At 59.7% G+C, this 26401-nt stretch overlaps 1 protein-coding gene across 1 annotated transcript; it reads right to left on the bottom strand.

The window, feature by feature from the left end:
* Positions 1 to 1742: 1742 nt before the first annotated feature.
* On the bottom strand, positions 1743 to 26401 carry PIAS4 (protein inhibitor of activated STAT 4). The gene is made up of 11 exons (XM_060007443.1): positions 26301 to 26401; positions 20909 to 21335; positions 9676 to 9760; positions 8925 to 8966; positions 8460 to 8550; positions 8220 to 8348; positions 8015 to 8120; positions 5327 to 5400; positions 5076 to 5236; positions 2923 to 3053; positions 1743 to 2586 (listed from the first exon to the last, which is right to left on the bottom strand). Exons 1-11 carry the CDS (start codon positions 26325 to 26327, stop codon positions 2318 to 2320), a joined length of 1542 nt encoding a protein of 513 aa, XP_059863426.1. The 5' UTR covers positions 26328 to 26401; the 3' UTR covers positions 1743 to 2317.

Genomic DNA, 26401 nt, shown 5'->3' with positions numbered 1-26401 from the left:
TATAAACGGAATCACATACTATGTGGTCTTCTGTCTGGTTTCTCTCACTGACCATCATGTCCTCGAGGTTCATCCACACTGTAGCGAGCGTCAGTGCTCCGCTCCTTTTTAAGGCTGAATCGTATTCCACTGGGTGGATGGAACACGTGGTGTGTCCATTCACCTGTCAGTGGACATCTGGATTTTTCCCAGATGAAAGGGTTATTGTTTCACAACAACCCTTTCGCTGTTGTGAATCATGCTGCTGTGAACAGGTGTGTACGAGTGTTTACGTGAGCCTGTTTTCGTTGACCTTGGGGTAGACACCTAAGAGCGGAGTTGCTGGGTCAGATGACAACTCCAGCCCAGGACTCTCCCACCACAGCTGCCCCATCTTACATTCCCGCCGGCGAGCTCGAGGTCCTCACTTAATCCCCGTCCTCGCCATCTAGCCGTCCTAGTGGGGGTGAGGGGTGAGGTGGCAGTTGTGACGTGCCTTTCCCTGTTGACTGATGATGTCGAGCATCTTTCTAAGGAGCTTATTGGCCATTTGTGTATCTTCTTGGCCACCCAGGGGGGCAGGGGCCATCCTGGGATTCAGTGGCTCAGTCTGAATTCCTTGCCCGGTCCAGGAGACACACACTGGACCTCGCAGTTCAAGGTGGAATCTTTCTCATTTGACCAAATGCTGTGACTTCTGAATCCGGAAGGCCATGCAGCACAAGGCCAGGAGAAGCGTGGATAGGGCACAGGTTTTGTCCTTTGCTCCCAGCCATGGCCCCGACGCACAGAGAAGTGGACGCTGCGGTAGCTTCACCTTGACTTTTTTATTTGCGTTTTTAAAAAACAATTAAATTAGAATACAAATATTAGAAAACAGCGGCCCTCGGCTGCCAGTGCAGACGGAGGGAGGGCTGAACTGCACAACCGAGTTTATACAGTAAAACTGAATTTGCCCTCGACCAGATTCATGTCCCTTTCTTCTTTAGACCTGAAATGATATTGCTTCCTGACTAGGAGAGTTCTGTTTATACAAAGAAAAAATATTCCGGGTCTTGGGGGTGAGGGGTGCGGCGGGGAAGAAAAGAAAAAGCAGAAAGAATGGCGGGCACAGGAGATCCGGAGAACCAGGTGTGGCCTCCGGGGGACAAGGGTGCTGGGCGGGGGGCCGGGCACCCAGCTGCGGGTCCCTGGAGGCGTCTGGGGCCACTCTGGGCCCCCGTGGTCGCTGGATTGCCCCCCCCCCCCCCACCGGCCAGGAGCCACCTGGGTCTGGGCAGGGAGCTGAGGCCCAGTCCTGTTGGAAGACAAGAGTGAGGCTCCCGGGGGAGCGGGTGCCGGGCAGGCCTCGTACCCGTCGGAAAACCCAAGAGCAAGGAGAGGGGGAAGGAACCGCCCAGAATGGAGAGGCCAGGGCAGGTCCTTGCCGACCCCTCGGAAGTGGCCACGCCCCCCTGCCCCGCTGAGGAGGGGGCTGGCGACGGCGGCGTCGGCGTCCGTGGACACCTGCGCTGTTCCGTAGGGAAGTTAACCTGAATTGGAGTTACCGAGGTAGCTGGCTAGAAAACAGACCCCCCCCACGCCACACGGTGCCGCGCTCTGGGGCCCCCGCCTTCCGCCGGGGGTCCTGGCCACACGCCGGGTCTTCAAAATACCAAGTTATTGCACTTTCAAAAAATACAACACATCTGTGGCTAAACCCTCCCTGGCCCCCCCCGCCCCGCCCCCCAATGCCCGGCCCCGCCCCCTGCCCCCCCCCCCCACTCCATGGCTTCTTGGCTAAAAAAAAAAAAAAAAAACGCTCCCTGCTCCCGGCTCTCAGGAGAGGACACGCTTGCAGAGGGAGAGAAAGCAAAGGAACAGACGAACGTCAGAGTCGGGGTCTGCTGCCGGGGGAGAGGCTGTCCTCCCCGCATCCCCACCGCCCGGTCCCTCGCACCAGCTGGAATGGTCGTCCGGGGGGCGCGGCGACCTGGGCCCACCCGCCCTTCCCAGGGTTGGCTCTGACTTCGGGCTCCAACTCCGGCCAGGGAAGTGGCTGTGTGGGTGGCTTGTCTTGTTTTTAAGTTTGATTTTTGTTTGTTTTTCTTTTTTTTTTTTTGACTTTTTTTTTTTTGTCGTTTTACTTTTTTTTTTTTTTAATCCTCCGATAGGAGAGTCCAGAGGTACAGGTGCCAGGAGCCAGGGAAAGGGGTGGAAAAACAAAATGAACAACAATAAAAAGAAAAAAAAAAACAAAAATCACTCCTCCCGCTGTGCCCGAGGCCCGCCTGCGCCCCTCTGCGTGGTGAGCACCAGGAAAGTCGAGTGTCCGGCTGGTCGCGGCGGTGGCCAGCGGTCAGCAGGCCGACACCAGGCCCTTCTGGAAGGGGCAGCGACGCTTGGGCCGGGGGCCATCCTCGTCCTCGTCCTCGTCCTCCTCGTCCTCGTCCTCGTCCTCCTCCGAGGACGACGAGCTGTCCAGCGTGAGGTCCACCACATCAGCTCCTGGCTTCCCGTTCTCCACACCTCCCGCCGCGCCGCCCCCGCCGCCCGCGCCCCCGAGCGCGCTGCCACCCCCGCCGTTGACGTTGGGGGTGGTTGGGAGCCCATTAGCATCCGAGGTGCCTGTGGAAGAGAGACAGGGACAGATGCTCAGGATGGTAGGTGACCCGCAGAGAAAGGAAATCAAGGCCGGCGAGGGGCGGGGACAGCCTTGTGCAGCAGCACACCTCGGAGGACGGAGCGAGGTGGCCTGAGGCCACCGGCTCCCCCGTGCTCTGGATGAGGCCCGGCACACAGCAGGTGCTCACTAACCACCTCAGACGCCCCGCTCCAGGGGGATCAACTCCACCGGGACGGTCGCGTTTCAGATAAAAAGGCCACGCAGTGGGATAGAGTCAAACTCAGCAATCGGCAAACTCTGGGAACAGAAACTCGGGCAAAGCCCGGCTGAGGCCTCACCAAGCACAAGGATGGGGCACTGGGGGCTGCAGCTGCGCTCCTTCTCGGCACGGATTGGGCACCACGAGCCGTCCACCAGGTACTCGATCTCGTCGGCATCCTCGCACTCGCTCAGGATCTTGGAGAGGAGCCTGGGGGCAGGAGGAGGGCCTGCTGACTCCTGGGCCCCACCCTGCTCCCCTGGCTGGGGGTGGGATGCTCACTGAGCCACTTCCTGCTCTCCAAAAGTGGCTTCAGGACAGCACTGGCCGCACCTGCTGACCTGAGGTTCGGGGCGGGGGCCCATGCCAGACCGGGAGCAGGGACACACCAGAGCCCCCAGCGTTCGTTCAGCATCAACACTGCACCTGCCTCCAGGTGACTCTGACCACCTGTCATGATCACACAGGAGGGAGGCCTTCTCCAGGACACCCTCTGTGGCAGACGGGGCCCCTCCCAGCCCCATCACCATAGTATGAATACAGCTCTGCCATAGTACGGCAGAGGGTCACCACAGTATGACTACAGCTCTGCCTGAAACGTACTTTGCACCTGGAAAACTCCTACTCACCCTCCAAAGCCCTACTCTACTGCTCCTCTTCTCCAAACAGAGCACAAGCAACAGGAGTGTCTGTCTCTGGCTCGGTCCTCCCATCCCACACGTCCAGCTGGGAGTTCCCTGAAGGCAGGGTCTGGGATGGAGTCCTTTTGACCCCGAAGCCACCCAGCTAAGGGCCAGAAACCAAGTGGCAGGGCCTTGTGGAATAAATGCACGACCCAAGGACCCTTCCCCCAGGAAGCCTCCCTGGCTATACCCAGGCCGCATGGGCTGATGGAATGGCAGTCCGTGTGGGGCACAGTCACACTACCCAGCCCCAGCCCCATCTGTCCCTAGAGCTGTCAGTAACCACCACCCGGGCCTGAGTGACCTGCTCTAGGCCTGTGGCGGGGAAGGCGGGCCCTGGGCTGCACAGCTGCCAGGCTGGGAACAGAGCTGCCATTCAGGCCCAGCCCTTGTGCCCGGCCCCAGGGGCCTCCTCACTCCACCCCAAGGCTGGACAGCGTTGGGGTGGCTGCTCGGCTCCTCCAGGGAGGGGACCCAGGCTCAGAGCTGGTCAGGCTGGGTTTGAAGTCCTTGCCTGGCTACCTGTGAGCTGGGGGCCTGGGCTGGTGGCCACCCCTTCTGAATCTGTCTCCTCGTCTGTAAGGAGAGGATGATCAAGGTCCACCTCCCTGGACGGCTGGGAGGGAGGGCTTCTGAGACCTCGAGTGCAGTGACCAGAGGGAGACGAGTGCCCGATCGTGGGGACAGTTCACACGCGGCCACTGCAGGTCAGGGCTACCCCCTTCCCCGTGGCACACACCCCAGCCGCGCCTCAGCCATTGTGTGCGGGCGGGGGCCATGCAGCCAGCGGTCTAGGGCTGCCCCATGGTCCGCTCCTGCCTGGGCCACCAGGTTCCCTACCCCAGCCCCGGCTCTGGGGACAGAAGTGGGTGTGGCTGGCGCCTGGCAGGAGCCAGTCAGTCAGGTGCTGGGCTCAGTTTCTGGAAACTTAAGACCAGAGCAAAGTTTCCCTTTTAGGGAGAATGGCCTTTTTCCCCTTGTCCCCCCTGCGGCATGGGGAGGGCCTGCTGCTTAGGCTCAGGGGACAGCCTGGCCGCACGCTGGTGTCACCTAGGAAAGGGCCCAACAGAAGGTGGTCAGAGTTTTGGGAAGACGTGCGTCCCCTTCACCTTCCTATGTGGAGGATGTGATCAAGCCTTTGCTGAACGCCATTTGAGAAGCAGCTCCCCGAATTGTGCAATAGGGTGGAAGCTAGGGGTTCTCGGGTCCCTGTTTTACATGGGGGAGGAACAGACTCACAAAACGCAAGGTGACGTGGGGAGCAACAGTGGACCTCGTGGATCTGGAGCCCCACTTCTGAAGTCTAAGCTACGCCATTGCCACCCAAACAGCAAAGGCCCTGACAAGTCCCACAGGGCTGACACCCACCTCTCTCTGTAGCCCAGGGCTTGCAGAGCTGCCACAGGGTGCTGCTGGGTAGCCCGGATGCCCCAGGAAGCCTCAGAAGCTGCATGGCCCCTCTCCTCCTTCCAGAGGCCCAGACAGGCAAGGGGCCAAGCCCAGCACAGCCTGGCAGGCGGTGGGGCCCCCGTGCGCCCCAGCTACTCACCCATCGATGATGAGCTGGTCGTAGGGGGCTGGCTTGTCACACACCGGGCACATCCAGGTGGGCTTCTTCTCGTTCATCTGGAGGTAGAAGACGGCGTCGAAGCACTGCAGGTGTGCGCAGGTCTCCGCGCGGCAGGGCACCGACAGCCGCATCTTCACCAGCTGTGGGGGTGGGAGGTGATGGGTATGAGCAGCTGCGCAGCAAGCACTGTCCACCCAGCCGCACCCACAAACCCGCGCGCCCCGACTCACCGGGCAGATGAGGGAGACCCGCACGCCAGTGGTGGCAATCTCACTGTCGGGGTCCAGGCGCAGCTTCTCTTTGACTGTGGGGAAGGGGCGGCTGGTGTCAGCGGGGCCGAGGGGCAGGTTTTCCCAGCAGCCAGAGATGCTCGAGAGGGCAGCAGTGAACACCCTCAGCACCCCTTGCCTCAGCTAGACACGGTGAGCACCCCATATTCACCTCCCAGGACCATGAGGCACATGCTTTAGCTCCAGGGCCCAGGACTACGAGGAGAATCTATGTTAAAAAAAAGCCCTGGGCAGGGACTTCCCCTGGTGGCGCACTGGTTAAGAATCCGCCTGCCAGTGCAGGGGACACGGGTTCGAGCCCTGGTCCGGGAAGATCCCACGTACCGCGGAGCAATTAAGCCCACGCGCCACAACTACTGAGCCTGCGCTCTAGAGCCCGCGAGCCATAACTACTGAGCCGTGTGCCACAACTACTGAAGCCTGTGTGCCTAGAGTCCATGCTCTGCAACAAGAGAAGCCACCGCAATGAGAAGCCCGTGCACCGCAACGAAGAGTAGCCCCCGCTCGCCGCAACTAGAGAAAGCCTGCGCGCAGCAACGAAGACCCAATGCAGACAAAAAAAGAAAAAAAGCCCTCGGCAGCAGACATTTATTTTTGACAATAACCTGGGTGCACAACGAGGGGGGCCAGCCCCCCAACAAGACTGCCCTTTTCTGGAAAGATCCAGGCAACAAAGAGCTGCCGTCGGCCACCTGCTGTGACTGTTCGCTCTGATGAAAACCGCCAGGACCTCCCGCACCACTCCAAGGGCTGGGACGCCCCAAGGCCAGGAGAGCCCCACCAGGGACCCTCAGAGGGCGGGTGAGCCCACGAGCACAGCTCCCTTGCACTGTCCGAGTCTGCTTCTCTAACAGATCAGAAGACAGCGGGCACCCACCATAAAGCGACGGCATGCTGAGCCCACGAGGTGGAGGAAAAAAGCCTGGAAGGAAACTGGCCCACTGCAGCCCTGGGGATGGGCCTGCAGGGGGCGCAGGGAGGCTGGCCAACCAACCTGAGAGGGGCAGCGGTTCAGCTCCATCCCCAGATGGCTCGGGACTATGCCCGGGCCCTGCAGAGTGGAGGGCACTCGTCTTGGACGATGGGACTGCCCTTCCCTCCTTGATACAACGCCTGCGTCCCCTCCTCCAGAGAGCCTTCCTCCGCCTCCCACACGGGGTCGAGGGTGACCTGCCAGCTTGTCCTCCCACCCCCTTCAATGCCCCTACTGTCCTCAGTCACCCTGTGGCTCCCATCTCTGGCTAACAGGTGCAGATAAATGGTAGACCCAGAGACCCTGGCCCCTCAAAAAGACCCTGGGCAGCTGAGGACGGGTGCAGTGCATATCATGCTTCAAAGCAGGGCCTCAGTCCTCCTCTACCTAATAGAGGGAGGGCACGTGCAGCAGGAAGGGTTCAAGTGAGACAGAGAACAGGACTTCCCAGCTGCCAGCAGACAGCAACCCAGCAGGCACGATGCCCAGCCTGAGCTGGCTGTGGGAAGGAAGCTGGGGGCTTGCTTCAGAGGGGAGGCCCTGCCCACCCCAGCAGGGGCCCGGGCTTCCCATGAGCTGCGACATATGCTGCCGCGGCCCCTGCACTGCCCCAGGCCTTGGCTCTAGGCCGGTCACGGAGGAGTTAAGCCAGGCCTCCCCATGCCCGTCCCCACCCTGGGGCCCACGGGTGCCTGGATGAGCCCTGCCCAGTCCTGCGCCAATGCCTGAACCTGCCAAGCGGGCAGGTGGTGGGGGGGGGATCGAAGAAAGGGCCATTTGAGGAAACAGGCAGGCGGCAGGGCAGGGTGCCTAGGCTGAGGTCCTGGGGTCACAGAGCCCTAACTCTGCCACACTGGCCTCAGTGTCCCCACTGGTCAGACTGGGACGTGCCCAGGCCCCACTGCTTGGATCCATCCGCAGTGAGGATGGAGTCAGAAGGCACCCCGCAAGGGCCTCCAGGCGACCAGAGAGGGAACTCCTGAGCCCCCGCTGTGTGGTAGGCAGCCCCCGGGGCAGGACACAGGAAGGTTCTATCTGCCCGTCTGAGTGGCTCTTCTGGGGTTTTTTAATGCTCTGCGTATCCCCACCCCCTTTTTTCTGGTTCTTAAAAGTACAAAAAAGAAAAAAAACCAATGATCTCAGCATTCCGGTGCAGACCCTCATCATCACGTGTGTCTCCACTGGGAATCCATCCTCCGCTCCCGCTGAGAGCTGGCCCCCGCCCCCTCCCGGTCCCGCACAGCCGCCAGAAGCACCCGCCTGGAAAGCTGATCACCTGGGGTCTTCTCCCCCACCCCCCGCAAGCCCTCCAAGCCTCCTCGCCCACTAACCCCGGCTCTCCTCGCCCCATTCACGGAGCTCACTGGGGGGCTTTCGGCACACCCAGCCCATCCCTGCCTCAGGGCCTTTGCACTGATGGTTCGCTGCCTGGCTCCCCCTCCTCCTTCTGTATCCTCCAGAGACCTCCCAGAGCTCCCCAACCGCCAGGGTGATGGCCAGACCCGGGGAGGTCCAGGTCCCCCACAGGCAACAAGCTCCTGAGGACCAGGCCTGTGCCTTGTGCCCAGCAAATTGGGTCAGCAGTGATGGAGCCATGGCCACCCCAGGGACCGTGGGGAGCCCCACCCAGCAGTGCAGAAAGCCCCGGGGCTCACCCAGTGCCTTGCACAGCTCCGGGTGCTTGACCCCGATGGTCTTCAACCTCTGCAGCAGCTCCGAGGAGGTCAGTTGCCGCACCAAGTACAAGGCCACGGAGTAACTCTGGCGGTGGGGGAGGGGAGCGGAGTCAGGGCTGCGCCAATGGAGGTGGGGTGGGCAGGGGAGGGAGGGCAGAGGGAGGGAGTTCCAGGGCCTGCTCACCTTGCCGTAGTTCCCCCAGGTGACGGTGATGCGGTTGGTGGCCGAGGACAGGTACATGAGGTGGGTGAGGTTAATGGGGCGGCACGGCCTCTTGGGCTCCACTCCTGGCTTGTTCGAGGGGTAGTAGCCCTGGAAGCAGACACCATGGCTGCGCCCATCACAAGGTGTTCCATGTGTCCCACCCGCCCCACTCTGCACTCTCTGCCTCGCCCCCACAGCAGATCTGGGGGGCCCACTCACCGGGACCGAGCAATAGCTGTGGTTGACCTTCACGGCGATGTTGGGTGGGTACTGGTCTTCCTGAGGGCTGCTGGTGTCTGAGTAGCAGATTCTGCAAGGATACCGGGGACCATAGGGCCACGGGCACCTCGGGCAGGGGAGGGCACGCTGGGAGGGGCGGGGAGGACAGATGGGGGGCGAGGGTGGACCCGTATCTAGAGTGGGGCTGCGTGCTGGTGTACCCACGGACAAGGCCAGATAGCAGAGGTGTGTGTGTGTGTGTGTGTGTGTGTGTGTGTGTGTGTGTGTGTGTGTGTGTGGTGTGTGTGTGTGTGTGTGTGTGTGTGTGTGTGTGTGTGTGTGTGTGTGTGTGTGTCTCTCTCTCTCTCTCTCTCTCTCTCTCTCTCTCTCTCTCTCACAGGAAGAGAAGGTGGGCAAGGGTCGTGTCCCCACCCACCCCCGGGCCTGGGCCACACCTGGGCTTACCTTAGGACGACCTGCACGGCCTTGACCCCAGGCTGCAGTTCTCTGTGCGGGGGGGAGGAGGGGAGGGTCAATAGCAGGACAGCGCCCAGCAGCCACCTCTGACCCTTCACTGGGGGGACCAGCCAGACGGACTAACCCACTACTTCCTTCCCATGGCGACCGAAGGCCAAGGGTACTGCCTAGAGCGTTCTCTCCTGACATTTACTCACGGGTGATTTGGGCAAATGACCGCCTCTATCTGGAAAATGGGGGGCTGGTACAGATAGTAAGAGGGTTGGTGGGTGTGGGCCTTGTGCCTGAGGAATGGCAACCCTAATGGTGACTTCTATCTCAGCTGGAGATTGAAGGCCTCAGAGAGCAGAGTCAGAGCCCTGGAACCAGCCTGCATCCCTCATCTGCTCACCGGGGGCAGCTCTGCCCCCAGGGGACACTGGGGATGTCTGGGGACATCTGTGGTGGCCACGACTGGGGTGCTCCTGGCGTCAAGGGGGTGCGGGCAGGGATGCTGCTCCACACCCCACAGAGAACGTGCCCTGACCCTGATGTCCGGAGCGGTGAGGAGGGGACCCTGTTAAAGGGGGACGATTGGCCCACCTTGGGGCTGTGGGTCAAAGGTGGTGAGAATGCGCGGGCCATGAGCACGGGGTGGGGGCCACCCTTCCCCGCCACGCTGAGCCCAGGGTCTGCTGCGGGCCTGGCGAAGGCTGCCCTGGGCTGACACAGAGGCGGGCAGGGGGTGGGCACAGCGCACCTGGAGTTCCGGATCAGCTCCACCTGTCTGGGCGTCAAGGCAAAGATGCACGGGCTCTCCTGAAGCTTCTCGTTATTCTGTGGAACTGGAGACAAATTTGGGGTCAGGGTCACGTCTGTTCCCTGGCGAGGGCACCGACCACAGTCATTCCTACAGGCCTGGCCCTCTTCAGACTGGGAAGTAGGAAATGGGAAGCTGAGCCCCACCCAGGTGGGATGTATTTGGGGGATCCTGCCCCTTCCTGGGTAAGGAGAACCAAAGCCCATGGTTCAGGGAGCAGTCATGCCCCCCCATGTCCCCCACTGAGGGCCACTCGGGGAGCAGCAGCCTCTTCAGCCCTCTGGGGCTCAGGCATCTACTCAAGAGGACCGAGAACTGCTCGGCGGGGGCAGAAGAGCTTTGCTGGGCCAGCAGGATGCAGCACACCAGGCCGCGTGCCCTCGGGCCAGCCACCTTCTCCAGGTCTGTGAGACGCCAGTAACAACTCTGTCCCCAACTCCCAGGGCTGTTCCGGGCATCTGGTGAGCCATGTACCCAACCATGCAGCACTCGGCCCAGGCCCCGCACGTAATGAGTTCTCAGCACGGCACTGCCAGAGGGAATGGGGACAAGTTGAACAAGGTCCTGCCTCTGGCACTCACGGGTTGTCCAAGGAGATATGGAAGTGAACTGGCAGTGAACCTCCAAGTGCACAAAATAAGAGTCACAGAGCAGCCTGGCCTGGCTCACAGCGGGAGGTGTGAGGAGGGCAGCAGGGACAGCACACACAGAGCCCTGCTCGCCATCATGGAGCACTGGGTGCAGAAGTCGGGAGAGAGTCTGCCGGGGATGGAGACCTTGGCAGTGAAGGGGATGGAGTCTGCCGGGGATGGAGACCTTGGCTCTTCACTCTCAGTCATAACTGTACTGAGAAGCCCAGGCGAGATCAGAAAGCACTCTGAACTGAACGAGAAAATACAATACTCCAAAACTTGTGAGAGGCAGCTAAAGCAGTTGTGAGAGGGAAAGCTATAGCTTTAAATGCTTCTATTAAAAAAGAATGAAAAGTGTTTGAAATAAATGATGTATGCTTCCTCCACAAGAAGCTAGAAAAAGAAGCCCAAACTAAAAGCCAAAGCCATTAGAAGGGAGAAAATTAAAGATAAAGATGGAAGTCAATGAACCAAAAAGCCAACAACAGAGAAAACCAACAAAGCCAAAGTTCTTTGATACATACCTAGCTAGACTGAATGATAAGATCGTGAGAACACAAACTATCATGAATGAAAGGTGGACATCAGTACAGATTCTATAGCCTTCAATAGGGGGCTGTAACTTCATGCCAATGAATTTGACAATTTAGATGAAATGAACAAACTCTTCCAAAGATGCCAACTATGAAAACTGGCACCAAAACATATAGAAAGTTTGAAAAGCTTTTTATCGGTTAAAAAAACTGAACTCATAATTAAAAACCTTTCCACAAAGGAAACTGCAGGTCCAGCTTGGTGGATTCAATCAGATGTTTAAGGAAGAAACCATATAAACTTTATATAAACTCTTCCAGGGAGTCCCCTGGTGGCCTAGTGGTTAGGATTCTGGGCTTTCACTGCCGGGGCCCAGGTTCAATCCCCGGTCAGGGAACTGAGATCTTGCAAGATGTGCGGCATGGCCAAAAACAAATACATAAATAAACTCTTCCAGAAACTAGAGGAGGAAGGACACGTCTCAACTCATTTCCCCCCCTCCCCCGGTACGCGGGCCTCTCACTGTTGTGGCCTCTCCCGTTGCGGAGCACAGGCTCCGGACGCGCAGGCTCAGCGGCCATGGCTCACGGGCCAGCCGCTCCACGGCATGTGGGATCTTCCCGGACTGGGGCACGAACCCGTGTCCCCTGCATTGGCAGGTGGACTCTCAACCGCTGCGACACCAGGGAAGCCCCTCAACTCATTTTAATGAGGCCAGCATAACCCTGGTTCCAAAACCTGACAAAAATGCATCAAGAAAGGAAAAACACAGCTGAATATCCCTCATGAACGTGGATGTAAAAAATCCTTAACAAAATTTTAGCAAACAGCCAGGGCCCCTGGGATCTGGCCCTGGAGTGCAAGATTGGTTGAAAACCTCCACACATCCACTTAAAGTGGCTAAAATGACAAGACCAACAATTCTAAGTGTTGACAAGGACCTGGAGCAACCAGGACTCTCTGCTGGGGGTAGGGGTGGTTGTAACATGGTACAGACACTTTGGAAAACTGTTGGGCAATGACTAGTAAAGTTAAACATACACTTACCCTGTAACCAGCAATCTGCTGTTAGCTATTTCCCAATTAAATGGGAGTATGTCTACAAAAAGACCTGTGCAAGAACGCCTGGCTAATTTATTCCTGGCAGCTCTAAACTGGAAACAACCCAAGTGCCCCACAACGGAAGAACAAATGGACAAGCTGTGGTACATTCATACAGTAAAGCTTGTAGTCCATGCATCGACACGGATGAATCTGAAGCCCCAAAGCTGAGCCAAAGAAGGCAGACACAGAGAAGTACATGCTGCGTGTGCATTATACCACCTTCCTGAACAGGCAAAACTAATCTATGGTGATAGAACTCAGAAGAGAGGCGGCCTCTGGGGGTCGGGGGAAGGCAAGGACTGCCTGGGAGGGGGGCCCCTCGGGAACTTAACGGTGATGGAAATGTTCTGTATTTGGTGGCATTGGGGTTACTCGGTCACATGCATTCTCTAAAACTCAAGTTACACACTAAATATCTGTGGATTTCGTTGTATGTAAACTATACCTCAATGTTTAAAATTTTAAAACTACACTGAGAAGTGATGATCATTCTGTAACGAATAAAAATATCAAGTCACTGTGTTGTACCCGGAATTAATATTGGATTGTAAGCAATCATACTTCAATTTAAAAATAAATTTGATGAAGCCAAAAAAAAAACCAAAACCAAAAAAAAAACCCCACCAAAACTAAACAAGGGACTTCCCTGGCAGTCCACTGGTTAAGCCTCCGTGCTCCCAATGCAGGGGGTCCGGGTTCGATCCCTGGTCAGGGAACTAGACCCCGGATGCCGCAACTAAGAGTCCACATGACGCAACAAAGATCCTGTGTGCTGCAACTAAGACCCGGCGCAGCCAAAAAAGGAAGATCGGCTCCAGGCCCTATGTGGAGGAATACTATGCTCCCGCGAACACAGGGAGTCACGAATTAAGCAGCTCTTTGTGCTCCGACAGAGACTAATCCCCAAGATGGTTTTAAGTGGAAAGAGCAGGTGCAGAGCAGTGTGTACCTCAGGCTGCTATTTGTGTAACCAAAACCAAGGAGGGGGTCTGTGCAAGAGCCGCCTCTGGGGAAGGTGGGTGCCAGAAGTGGCCACTACCGCAGCCCTGGAGCCGGGGGAGGTAAGGCGTCTGCTCTTTTTATACTGCAAACCCTTTAGGACAGTGGTGGGCAAACTGTCCCTACAAAGGGCTGGAGTGTAAATATTTTCAGCTCGGCAAGCCACACTGTTTCTGCCTCTACGTCCCCACTCTGCCTTGTACCATGAAAGCTGCCGGTGAGGGCGAGCCCGCACCCGCCTGGCGCGGCCTGGGTGGGGGGCGGACAATAGGGAGCCCTGGGGCTGGGCCCAGGCCTGGTCGGCCCACCCCTGCTTCAGAACCTTCTGAATTCCAAAGCGCAGCCTCGGGTAGGCTACTTAAAAAGGAAACACAATTTGAATTTAAAAGCAGCTCGGGCTCAGAAGCCAGAGCTCCCGGGCCGGGGTTCGTACCCCAGCTCTGCTCAGCCACGCCCCCATCCCCACCCAAGCCTGTGCGCCCTCCACGCAAGGGACCAGTTTCTCGGGGTTCACAGTGCCGGGGCCGGAGCTGGCGCTCAGGAAGAGGTGGCTGCTGAAACCGCCACACTGCTGCCGCCAGTTCCTGCTCGTTGTGGAGGGAGGGCTGGTCCCTCCGGAGACCCGGTTGGGGCCCCTGAGAAGGGCTGGCTAACTGGAGGGCTGGGGTGAACGTAGGCTACCTGCAGATGCGCCCAGACCCGCCCGAAGAGCCCCGGGCAATTATTTATGGGGGGAGGGGGTCTCACAACATCTGAGCTGGGCCGCCAAGCCTGGGGGGGCGTGTCAAAAATACTCCCCCCGCCAAAAAAAATACTCCCCCACACCACAGAGTCCCCTGGGAGGCAGGGGAGGGGACGGTGCACCGGCCAGCCAAGGAGCTCTTCCTGCAGAAACCGCGAGAGGGGTTGCCGAAGAACTGGCTGCGCAGTCCCTTTCCCGGAAGGACTCCTAATTCTAGGTGAGCCTGCTGCAGAGGCAGGGGATGCATTCCGAATCCCGATTTTCTGCTGTGCCATCAGCCTGGGGTGGCCGACTGTTCCCCCAGGAAGCCAAGTGGCCAGTGGGAGGCCAGCTGCCAGCTCAGCTGGGACACAGCGGGCAGGGGTCCCCCAAACCCGGATCTGGGCCATCCACCACCAGTGGCAGCCCCACCCTTCCAGCTTTCAGGGCTGAAATTCAGGCGGAGTCCGTGACCCTCACCCTCACCCCCACTATCAGCTCCCTTGGCCAATCCCGTTGTTGAGGATTTCCGAACGCGCCCAGGGAGGTCCCTTCCCCCGCAGTGCTCATCTGATCAGTATGAAGACCCCTTGCCGGTCTCCTGGCTCCCCCCAGCTCTGGGCTTCGGGGGAAGCTCTGTCCCCAGCCCTGGTAGCCTTGATTCCACCGCAGCCACCCTGGGCGCCTCCTTGTGCTCCCCACCTGCCAAGAACATACCTCGGGGCCTTTGCACTCGCCATCCCCTCTTCCAGAACATTCCTCCCCCAACCATCTACACAGCCCTGGTGTGTTTTAAGCCTGTGCAAATGCCACTGGAATGAAGCCTTCCCCGAGTACTTGTATCTAAAAACTGCACCCTCCACCCCAACCCATCAGCGACACTGGCACTCCCAACCTCCTTCCAGGCTCCATTTTTCTCCCAAACCCTCACCTCCTAAGAATTAACACAATTTTCCCGTGTCTTTGGTTCGTCGTGGACACAGAACCAAAACTACCTCTCCTGTCACCCATGCTGCACAGCAGGGTGGCCATGGGGGTCCCCTGCCAGGCGGCTTGGGGGCTGGGATGAGGTACATGCCCTCCCAGCCCCAAGCACACCCAAAGGCCTCAGCCTCAATGCCTCTCCGGGACTAAAGGGAGAACCCCTGCCCCAAGGTCCTCAGGGAGCTGGAATCCCAGGAGGAGCCAGTGGACCAGGGACTCAGCCCCCAGGCTCAATCAGAGACCCCGAAAGAGGGCCTGGCACACGCAGGCGGCTGCCAGGCAGCCTTGCAAACTGTCACCAGGGACGAGTATTTAATGACCTCAGCAGGTGCTCAACACATACTGGGGTGGGGGGGCGGGGTGTTCTGACAAACCAGCAGTCAGGACACACCACACATCCGAGGTTGCACACGCAGACAGAAGGCAGCAGCGACAAGAACAAGCGCGTGACTTCATCGCTGTTAACCAGTGTGTTCTATGATGAACACATATTTTTACAAAAGTTTAAATAGAAAGAAAAGAACATTTTAAGAATTCGATCGGGGGACTTCTGGTGGCGCGGTGGTTAAGATTCTGTGTTCCCAATGCAGGGGGCCTGGGTTCGATCCCTGGTCAGGGAACTATATCCCACATACACGCTGCAACTAAGAGTACGTATGCCGCAACTCAGGAGCCTCTGCCTGCCGCAACTGAGATCCGGCGCAACCAAATCAATAAATAAATAATAATTTTTTTTTTAATTTAAAAAAATAAGAGAATTTGATCAGCAGGGACTTCCTCTCATTGGCCTGAAGCCCTTCGGCAGGCAGCCCCTGCCCCTGGGCCCCCGAGGCCCCCTCCTCCAGGCTGAGGCCTGGCCCCAGTGGTGATGGCGGGGGGCGTCCTGGAGGAGGCAGGAAAACAGGTGCCCCAGGCTGGGCGCAGGGGCCTCACAACAGGAGGGGGCGGACGGGTACAAGCCCCAACTAAGGGCTCTGGGTTCGAATCCCAGCTCCTCCACTCACGGGGCGAGGAACCCAGACTTCCTGCTCTTGAGGTTACGGGAGGAACAAGCACTGAAGGAATGACTCAATGTCTTTCTCACTGCAGCCTTCAGGCTGCTCCTCATCTCCAAGCCTTTGCTCACCTACCTCCACCTCACTCTGTCCTCTGGATGCAGTGGGGAACAAGCCAGTCCCAGGCGATCAACAATGCCAGGGTTGGGAGCAAGGCCCCAGAGGAGGAGAGAGTGGTAAGGAGGTGAAGGAGATGAGCTGTAGATCAGGCGATGATGGGGCAGGGAGGGCCATGTGGGTGTCCTGGGAAGAGTGTGACAGACAGAAGGAACAGCACATGCAAAGGCCCTGGGGCAGGACCAAGCCCGGAGTGCTGGAGAAGGCTGGAGCAGAGTAAGCGAGGGTTAGGGTTAGGGTTAGGCCAGGCGAGAGAGAGGAGGTGAGGGGAGGGAGGAGGAACGTGACCAGCTGCTATTCTAAAAGCTTCCTCTGGGGACTTCCCTGGTGGTCCAGTGGCTAAGACTCCACGCTTGCAATGCAGGGGGCCCGAGTTTGATCCCTGTTCAGGGAACTAGATCCCACATGCCACAACTAAGAGCCCGCGTGCCGTAACTAAGACCCAGCGCAGCCAAATAAAAAATTAAATACTGAAAAAAAAAGTAATCATCTTAAAAAAATAATAAAAAATTTAAAAATTAAGAAAAATAAAAGCTTCCTCTGGCTGCTGGGGGTAAAGTGTGTGGGGAAGACACCAGGAAGGAGGTTGGGCAGATTAAAGCCAGGGGCGGGCACAAAGTCGGGGGATCACAGCAGGCGGAGGTGAGCCACCTCTGGCAGGACTTGGGGTGGGCTGGAGGCCTCGCCTGGGACAACCTACACGCCCACCTGAGGGCCCCCTCACAGGTAATGCTGGGTGCTCCCCAAGGCACCCACCTGCTGCAGAGCTGATGGAGCCCCTCCCACCACCATGGGCAGGGGAGGCCCAGCCAGCCCAGTGGGTCAGGCCACCTGCCCCTGGATGCCACAGACAGCCCATGGGCCTGGTGGGTACCACGCTGGGCTGTGGGGCGGCAGGCAGGCCTGCCGCAGGGGTATTATCCACCTCAGAAAGGACGCGAAAGAACAAGACCTGGGAAGCCCTCAGGACAGCCCAGTCGGCCACCACCGTTCCCCGTGCCCCACCGATCTTGGTTTTTCTGGCCTCTGCCACCCACGTCCAGGCTACTCTCCCTTCCCCAGCCTGCGGCACACCACACTCTGGTCACAATGGCCTCCATTCATGAGCTCTCTCACCACCGGGCCTCTGCCTGGAACACACTCACCCACCCACCCCCTTTGTCCGGCTTGATTGCTACTTATCCCTTGGGTCTCAATAGGATTGTGACCTCCTCCAGGAAGGTTTCCTGACTGCCACCTCCCCACAAATGCACAATAAGGGGGCTCCTGGTACTGACAGCGCCCTGCCCCCCCCCCCGCCCCCGGGGAACCCTGCACTCCCTGACCGGAGCATTCCTCGCCCGTCACCGTTTAATCACCTCTAGGGCACCTTCCTGGCAAAACTCGCCAGGTCAGGGACCCCACTACCTTGCTTGGGCAATACCAGCCAAAGGGCTCGGAGCCTGAATGAGGGACGTATTGATACACTGGCCCTGCCCAGTGGGGACAGGGCTAGACCAGTGGCTCTCCACCAGAGTCAGCGCCGACCACGTCCTGGAGCATAAGGAGAACTGGGGGGCAGCTTGCTCACCCTGCTGGGCCACGGGAGTGGTCCCAGCCCACAAGGCGCTGGCCACAGGACACCGGGAGCCTCGGGGAGCAGCGGTGGGACAGGTCGCGTTTCCTTCCTTCTGCCCGTGGTGAGTCTCATGATGGTACCTCGTCTCTCCCACGCTCCCTGGCCCTGAGGTCTGGGCCTCCCAGAGCGGACACTCAGCCTCTGCCTGCTGACACCCCAAGTGGCCAGGCTTAGGGGACCCTCCGGCCATAAGAGGGTTGAGCCCCAAGCAGCAGTGTTGGACCCGAGACTGCATCCCCGGTCCCTCTGAGTTCTGCTGTGGGTGAGCAGCAAGCGCCTCTGCCCCCGGGGGTGCCTGGCCCAGATGGCTGGGCTCCCTGTTCTGAGAAGAGGCCTGAGGTCCAGAACCTTCGTGTGGTTCAGTACCAGGGCTTCCCCACAGGGAAGCAAGGTGCCAATGGCGCAGAGAGGGGGTCAGAGGAGGGAAGATGGCTGAGCACGCGGCCTCGGAGTCCCTTCCCTCAGGATGCCGTGTGACCTTGGGCTAGTCTCCTGACCTTTCTGGGTGCCAACCCCCAGCCCCCGCTGGAGTGGATCATCTTTCTCCTAAGGTCCTTCCAGCTCCCTGTCTGTGGCTCTATTATTCCCCTCCCCTCCCCCAACCAGAACATTCCCCTCCACGTGATTTATGTCTCCTGTCTGCCTGGCGCGGTCTCCATCCCGGAGCCTGCCTGCGGCTCTTCCGGGGAAATAGGACCAGACTGTTTGGGCCTCGTTTTGGTCGGCAGGGCATGACCAGGGGTGAGGGGGAGGGGAAGCTGGCTAGAGCCTCCTGAGGTGGCTCCTGGCAATGCCAGTGCTGCAGAACTCCCTGTGGGGAGGCGCCCAGGGTGAGGGGTGGGCGGACAGAACTGCCGGTGCTGGAACAGCAGGGACCAGATGGCTTCAGGGCCACCATCAGCGCTCGATGAGGCCTCCCCCAGGAACCTGGGCAGCCCCCAGGGAGTCCCTGAGGAGATGGGAGTCTCGGGAAAAGGGTACATCCTGGGAGAGGGGCAGGGGAGTGGGTGGGAGCAAAGGCAGGGTGGGGTTGGCCTCTTTGTTCTGAGCCAAGAGCAGAGTGATTCCTGGTGTAGACAGGGGAGCAGACTCTCCCGGAGATCAGGTGACTGGGGTCCCTGGGGGCTCAGGGCAAAGTGATGCATTGTGGGGCGGGAATGGTTGCATGTTTGCGGGCAGGAAGGAAGCCCATGGTCCGGGCAGGGGAGGGAGGCTGCCGGCCCTGAGTTCAAAGTCACCTCCAGTCCCAGGCCCCCGCCCAGCGCCAAGCCCACCTTGCAGTCTCCCAAGCCCACCTTGCAGCCTCCCTGTAAAAACACAGCCTCCCTGATATAAAGATCGTGCTTGAGTCCTTAGGAAGGAGTCTGAATCTTCAGCTCGACCTCCAGAACCAGCCAGCCAGCCAGGCCTGAGACTCCAAAGCCTGCAGGGGGAGTGGGAGGTCTGGGGAGGTTGGGAGGGGGCAGGGGGATGAGTCCTGGCATCTAGAGAGAGATTGCGGGAGCAGAGACAGGGAAGGTCATCCTGGAGAAACTCAGGAAGGGGCCCTGGGTCCCCAGTGCTGCCACGTCACCCCCACGATAGGTGCTGGTGAGCCAACCTGCCCCCCACCTGGGGGCTGGCGAGAAACCCCTCCTGGTGTCAGAGAGAAGGCGGGGGAGGGCGGAGCCCCCGGGCCAGAGTGTGGGGCCTCAGACCCCAGGGCCAGGAGCACCTGAAGCACTTTCCTCCACCTCTTACAGCCTCACCTGGAGCCACAGGACCTCGGAGAGAGCCGTCATCCCTCCCCCACCCCCCACCCAGGGCAGGACGGAGGGGGCCGGTAGGCGCGCCCGGGGCTGGAGCTAAAGCCTGTGTGCAGACAAGGGCCCCCTGAACGATCAAGGCAGGCTGCTGGGTCAGCACGGTTGGGAGGGACTGAGCCGCGGGGCCAAGGGCACGGTGGGTGGGGGCATGGAGGGACCGTGACCTCGGCCACAGCACACAGGGACCGACTCACGACCAGGGCCTACTGTGACGGGCAGCAGGACCCACAGCGTGGGTAGGCTAGGGGCACCCCGAGGCTCTGAACAAGGGGTGCTAGAAGTGAACCTCCACAAGGGTGGGGGGCTCTGTCTGCTCCCTGCTGCACCCCCTGATGGGTGCCCACCCAGCAGGTGCTCAGGTATATGCTGTGTGACTGGGTGGGTGATGAGTCGCAGGAGGGGTCTCCAGGAACATTCAGGCACCTGGTAAAACCTCAGGGGTGACAGGAGCCCCATCGCATTCCACTTGCTCTCTGGAGCCCTGGAGGCCCAGGAAGCTGTAGCTGGTTGGTGTCCTGGCCCCAGAGCTCAGGGCAGCATCTGAGGCTGAGTCCAGGCTGACACCCACTCCCAGCCCTGTCATCAGGGTGGGAGGGGGCTGCTACAGGCCTGATACACAGCAGGCCTGTCCCTCAGTCAACGTAAGGGACAGAGAAACGAGGACAAGGTTCCCCGGCATCATCTCCTCTATTCGCGCTGCACCCCGCCTCTCAGAGGCACACCTGGCCATGTGCTGACGGGCCGGCCCATGTTGACAGGCCTGAACCCGCTGACCGAGGTCACTCCCGCAGGCTACCTACTAGGAAACAGCCTTCCGCAGGGGGCGGGAGGGAAGGTCGAACCTCCAGCCCCTTCGCCACCAGGGGTAAGACCACAGAAGCCAGCCTTGCAGGTGGCCCCCAGTGCCCCCGCCTCCTGGTGGTCCAGCATGGTGGAGCCCTCGCCCACGTTGCACCAGAGTTGGTTCCTCTGACCAGTGGAATGTGGCAGAAGTGAAGATATGCCACTTCCAAGCTGAGGCTGCGAGAGAGCCCTCAGCTTCCAGTGGGGTCATGCACTCACACAGGTGCACATGCTTTCTCTCTCCCTCTTTCCACCGCAGCCCCCCTGCCCCGATCATGGTTCCGAGGGAAGCAAGCCACCACATCATGCTGGGAGGACACTCAGTCAGCCCCCAGAGGCCCAGGCGGCAAGAACTGGGGTTTCCAGCCAGCAGCTGGCAACCACGTGAGTAAGCGCCCCGCCCCCAGCCCCAGTCAAGCCTACTGATTAGGCAGCCCCCCAGCCGACAGGTGGACTGTGACCCCCCTGAGCGACCCCAAGCCAGAACCACCCAGCCAGGCCGCTCCCGAGTTCTGACCTTCAGAAACTGAGGTGTCGGCTGTTTCGAGCCACTGGGATTTGGGGTAACTTGTTACATGGCAACAGGTTACTAATTCAAGGACCCCAAGGTGGCCCCTGTGCTTCCTGGGAGGGACAAGCCCCCCTCAGCCCCTCAGCCCTTGCTGCTCCCCAGAAAATGCTCTGGGTTGGCTGCTTGGCTGGCCTTGGGCGCTGGGAGAACTCAGAAGGTGGGGCCGCCCACAGGGGCGGCGGGGACTCACCCAGCTCGGTGGGCTTCAGCAATTCATCCAACATGTTAAAGAAGGGCAATTTCACCAGGCGCACTTCTGGCTTGAGGGTCTTGGCAGGCAACCGTCCGAGTCCGTTTAAGTACTTCCCGTAGAGCACGGGGTAGTCAATGTTGGGGCCCGTGAGGGGAGTCCTGGGCACCGAGCTGGCCCGGTCGTAGGTGGAGTGCATGGTCAGGGGGTCCAAGGGCCGGTGGGGCTGCGGCACGGGCTCCGAGCTCTTCTTGGCGTAGCGTGTCTCGTAGAGTTCCTTGATCTTCTTGAACAGCTCGGGACTACAGTCAAACTGGACCAGCTGGAGAGCCCGGGTGACAAGTTCGTGTTTAAGTCCGCTCTTACTCCGGCCGACAAAACCCAGGAGCATCTGAAGATCAGAGACTCGGAAACTCATCACCATGTTCTGGGGAAGAGCAACCACAAACACACAGGTTCAGAGGGATACGCTGCCAGGGTGAGGGACTGCCTGGGCCAGCTGGGGGGACAGTGAAGTGAGACCCTGCTAGCAGCTGGCCGGCCTGGGGCCCCCAGGAGGAGGAGGCGGCAGCTTCTGCCCCAGTCCCACCGGCGGGCTTGGTCCCACCTCCATGCCTGTGCTCAGGCTGCCGCCTTGCCCTCCCCTGAGGGGCCCCCTCCCCGCTCAGCCCTGCTCCCGTCCTCCCCCTCCAACCTTCCTCAGCATCACCAACGCAGCAAAAGCTCGTCTGACTGACCCCCCCCCACCCCCAGCTGCTTCTATTTTAGGTCCTCTTTTCCCATCTTCAAGCCTGAAAGCATCCCCAGGGCAGGAACTGGGAATCTTGCTTCTCCATAAACAGCCTCAGTCGCGCTCCAGCTGAGAACACTGATGGCCTCTCTGACCTAGGCCTCTTCGTCAGGGAGGATGGCGGGTCCACCTCATCGGGATGTGGGAAGGACCAGATGAAGCGATGCACGTAAAGCAGAGTGAGCGCTCGACCAAGGTCGGCCACAAACACATTTTCCCTTTGGTCTGGAGCATGGTAGCCACCGCTTGCTTAGTACTGACTCACCTGCCGGGGACTGAGCTGGGCGTGTGATTATGCACTTAACTCTGATCCTTCAAACACCCCTACCAGGTTGGGGTGAGCTCCAGTTACAGACAAGATCCAAACCATACTCTGAAGCCGGGGTGGCTCCTCTCTACCAGGCTGCCCCAGCACCGACTGATTTCAGCTGAGCGCTGCCGAGGCCGTCAAAGCGTCTGCTGGTCCCCCCCACAGGCGTCCTCCCCTTGGTGCTGTGGACACTGGGGCCATCCCGGGCATGGTGGGGTGTGGAGCAGCATCCCTAGCCCCGCGCACTCGATGCCAGAGCTCCCCCAAACCCCAGTCGTGACGACCACAAACGTCCCACAGACATCACCAAATGTCCCCTGGGGGGCAGGATCAGCCCCAACAGAGGAGCGCGGGGATCCAGCAGCCACAGAGGCTATGAACTGACCCGTGGCAAAGTGATGACTGGCCACTATTACCTGGCAGGGCCCCTCCAACGAAATCAGACCAAATACAAGAGAGCAGTGGAGCCCAGTGTTTTCTGTGGGACTGGCCAGCAGTGGCCTGCCCTCCGTGACCCTCTGGGCTCCCCGATAAGCTACATAAGCAAAGTATCCCGGAGGGATGGGCCAGCGGGGTATGGGGGCCACCCGTGCCAAACCCTGAAGCTAACCTGTGATGAGTGAAATGTGGTGGGAAAAAGACACTTCCGGGGTGGGGGATGGAGAAAGAGAAAGTACAAGCGATGACAGTGGACATGGAAAGCTGGCGAGCCTGGGGCAGGACAGCACCCAAAGAAACCAATAAATCACTTAAACTCAACTAGAAAAAGTCTGATGGTCAGAGGTGGGCGGGACCCCCTGCCAGGCTGGTTACGTGCCACAAGGCGCTGCTGTTTCCGGGCTGTCAAAGAGTGAGCTGTGGAATCTGATCGTGGCTCCAGGAGTCAGGAGCCCTAGGTTCAAGCCCAGACCCTGCCCTAGGTTCCCAGATGACCCTGGGTCTGTTGTCAGGCTTCTCCGCACTTTGGACAAGATGGGAACTCTAACGTTCTTTCCAGCTGTACGGCGCCAGGCTCCTGCTGATGGCAGAGGGGTCTGACGGGCCCAACATGACACAGACAAAGGTGCGGGGAGGCCCCATCCTGCCTGCAAAGCTTAGAGGGGGAGGCTTTTCCTGCTGCAGGGTCTTTCTCCTACTCCTGCACTGCAGACGGAGAGCGCCCACCAATGCCAAGCACAAGGGCCTTCATGGTCACTAATCTCACAAGGACTGGTGCCCATTACACAGGTGAGAAAACTGAGGCTCTGAGAGGTAAGCAGCTGGCCCAAGGCCTCCCCGTGCATCCGCAGCAGGGCTAGCAGTATTTGGACTCGGGGCCATCGGGCTCCTGAGGCTGCTTACTTCCACTCACACCCAGCTGCCTGGGAGCCCCTCACTCCCCAGTACACCCGCTGCTTGGGGGCCTAGCAGTCTGCTGGCCCTCCAAGAGTCTGAACACTTTTGAAAACAAAGAGGCTTCGCCTCCCTCGGCCTGACTTCCTACCTTGAACAGAGAAGAAAGACTTGCAGACAAGATGTTTCTTCTGGAAGAGCCCCAAGGCGCTCCAGGGGAGAGGCAATGTCATATGGAAGCTGACCGCCCACCATGGAGCCAAAGGCAGGTGGGCCTGGCCTTTCAGAGTCTGACCACAGCACATCTTCCTGCCCCTGGGAGCCCCTGCCCCTACCTACCCCTTCCACCAGGTTGGGGCCATCCGGAGCCGCCTCATGCACGCGCATCCCGGGGCACACCCCTCGAGCTGCCATATGTTCATGACTCGGATTTCTCAGCAGCTGCCACCACCGAGGAGCCTGCCCTTGACACTGGAAGGGAGGGGGGGCCGCGCAAGCAGGGTGCAAACGTTCAGGAAGAAGCCCCAAGTGCTGCGCAGACCACTTCCTGCCGCGGCTTCATCCTGACCTGCCTGCCCCTCAGATCTGTGTTTATAAACAGCGCCAGGCCCCAACGGCTTCCAGAGCCTCAACTCTGGGCTTCTTCGGAGCCGTGTGGAGAAACAGCAGCTGCGCTGAAACAGGGGCGCCTCTCCAGGAACTAAGGGCTCCGTGCAGAATGCTACACACCCTCTCAGGGAGTTCCCAGACCACTCCCCACCCCCATCCCCAAGCCCCTCCCAGGGGCCTCAGGTTGAGTGTCTCAGATTTCTAAGCTTATCAACAAGACCCTCGCTCTCCCCTCGGATCAGCCCATTCTGGACCCCAAAAGACAAAGTCTCCGGCTCTCGCTACAAAAGGCTGGGAAAGCACCTAAAAGAGGGGGACATTTCAATGACAGGTAGGCACTCCACAGTAACAGCAAGGGACTGAAGGAGAAAGAAGGCTCCCTAGGATGGGAGCAGGCTGGGCTCACGAGGCTTGTGTTTTAGAGCACTTGAAAAAGGGTCAACTTGATCTAATTGGGGAGGGGGGCCCCAGCCACTGGAAGGTGAAGTAGAGTTCATCAGATCATATTTCAAGGCCCTGGATGATGTAAGAGTTCAGATCCTACTCTCTGGCTGGAGTGGGGGTGGGCGCCCAGAGCCACAGCCCCACAGCGGCCTGAGGAGGTTAAATTTCAGGGCTCCAGGGGACTTCAGGCCGCAGGTTGTTGCCTTGGGCTGGCAGAGTTCAGACCTCTGCATCTCTAGGGCAAGTCTCAATTTCTCAAAACTCCGGAGAGGGGCAGCCATGTGTGTGATGCAGGTATATGGAGAGGGCACTCAGGGGTGAATGGGGCTAATACCCTATAATCACAGAACCCTGAGGGCCGCATTTCAGATCCCAGTGGGAAGGGAAGGGAGATGTAAGGAGAGGGAGGAGCAAGAGAAAGAAAACATTTACAGGTCAGGACCCTGGGGAGGGGAGAACAGCAGGGGGAGGGGGCGGTGTCTTGGTCCTGCAAGGTCTGGTCCCCCACCTCCCTGGGATCAACGGCCTTGAGTAAACTTCTCCGGGAAGAACCCTAGCCTAGTCAGGGGCAAGGGTTCTGGAGCCTCACCTCGGGGAGGCATCTGGGAGAAGATACAACCCCGGGAGAGGGATGCTCCCAGCTTAGTCCCAAGAGGATTAAAAGGGGCCCCAAGCTTGAAGAGGTGGCATCTATGGGATGTGGAATGTGGACTCCAAACAGGAATACGGGGGAGAAAGACTAGAAACTAACCACCAGCGTCCCCCAGCGCCGGGAGCCCCCAGCTGTCCCGTCACGTGATCGCCCTCCTAAATACCCTACCCTGCAACCAGCCAGGGACTCTCCAAGGACCGACGTAAGAGACCGGCAAAAAGAGAAGGGTGCCTCAGATGCCAGAGCTGGGGTGCATAAACAGATCTAAAGCAGGGGTTCTGGGGGCTGTGTGGGAAGGGAGTGTGATCTGAGCAGTAGACTCACGATGGGGTAGAGTATAAGGGAAGCAGACAAGGTTTGGAAATGGGAGTCTGATCCTGCGAGTGTGGGGTCCAGAGACCCCAGGAACAGTCCAAAGCAGCACAGATGCTGTCCTGAGGGTAGAGGGAGGAGGAAGGCAGAGCCCAAGACCCAAGGCTGAGAGGAGAGTTATTAGGAAGGCGCCGACACAGGGGCCAGGGCTCAGTCCCATCGGGGAGGGCAAGCTGTTATCGCCGCGCGCACTCCGGGGTGAAGAGGGTGTCGGGAGGGGGGCGGGGCTCTGGGACCAGAGCGGGAGCTGAATATTGGCTCCAAACCCTAGCCTGGGGTAGAGACCCCAAGAGACACACTGTGTTTGGGGGCAGTTCAGGACCCCAGCTCATCACCCCGGATGGTGGAAACGGTGGCAGAAAAGTCAGGGGACCTTTCTGGGCAGGAGTCGCCAACCCCAGCCTGGTCAGCTAGGCGAGGAGGCTGAGACCCAGATGTACCAGCCCACTGTACCATGGGGGGCTGGGAGGCGCAGACACTCCCCCAGGCCAAAGAGCGCCGAACTCGAGGAGTGGACGAGCAGTCCAGTCAGTCATGCTGTCCGGGGGGACTGTACCTCAAGCTGGGAGGCGCGGCCCTGTGCCCGTTCTTAGGAAGGTCCAGACCCCAACCGCTTGAGCTGGAGGTAGGAGAACCCAACCTCCTACCTGGGGGCTGAACCCCTGGCGCGAAAACTGGGGTGAGGTTTGGGGGGCCCCGCCCCCGGCCTCCCCGCGCCCCGCCCGCAACCGGAGCCCCGGGGCCAGGGGCTGGCGAGGGAGCCGGGCGCCGAGCCGCGGGCAGGCCGCACTATGGGGCCCCGAGCGGAAGGCGCAGACCTCGGCCGGCCGCCCGGCCCCCGCCCCCCCGCCCGCCCTGGCCGGCGCTGCCGCCGCTCACTCACTTTGGCCTCCACCAGCTCCGCCGCCATCTTGGCCACCAGCGTCCCCCGCGCCGGGAGCCCCCAGCCGTCTCGTCACGTGATCACCCTCCACTCGCGGGCGG

The sequence above is a fragment of the Delphinus delphis genome, chromosome 3 (assembly GCF_949987515.2).
Source record: "Delphinus delphis chromosome 3, mDelDel1.2, whole genome shotgun sequence".
Taxonomy (NCBI): Eukaryota; Metazoa; Chordata; class Mammalia; order Artiodactyla; family Delphinidae; genus Delphinus; species Delphinus delphis.
The sequence above is the reverse complement of the archived record's forward strand: the minus strand, read 5'-3'. Positions and strand labels throughout refer to the sequence as shown.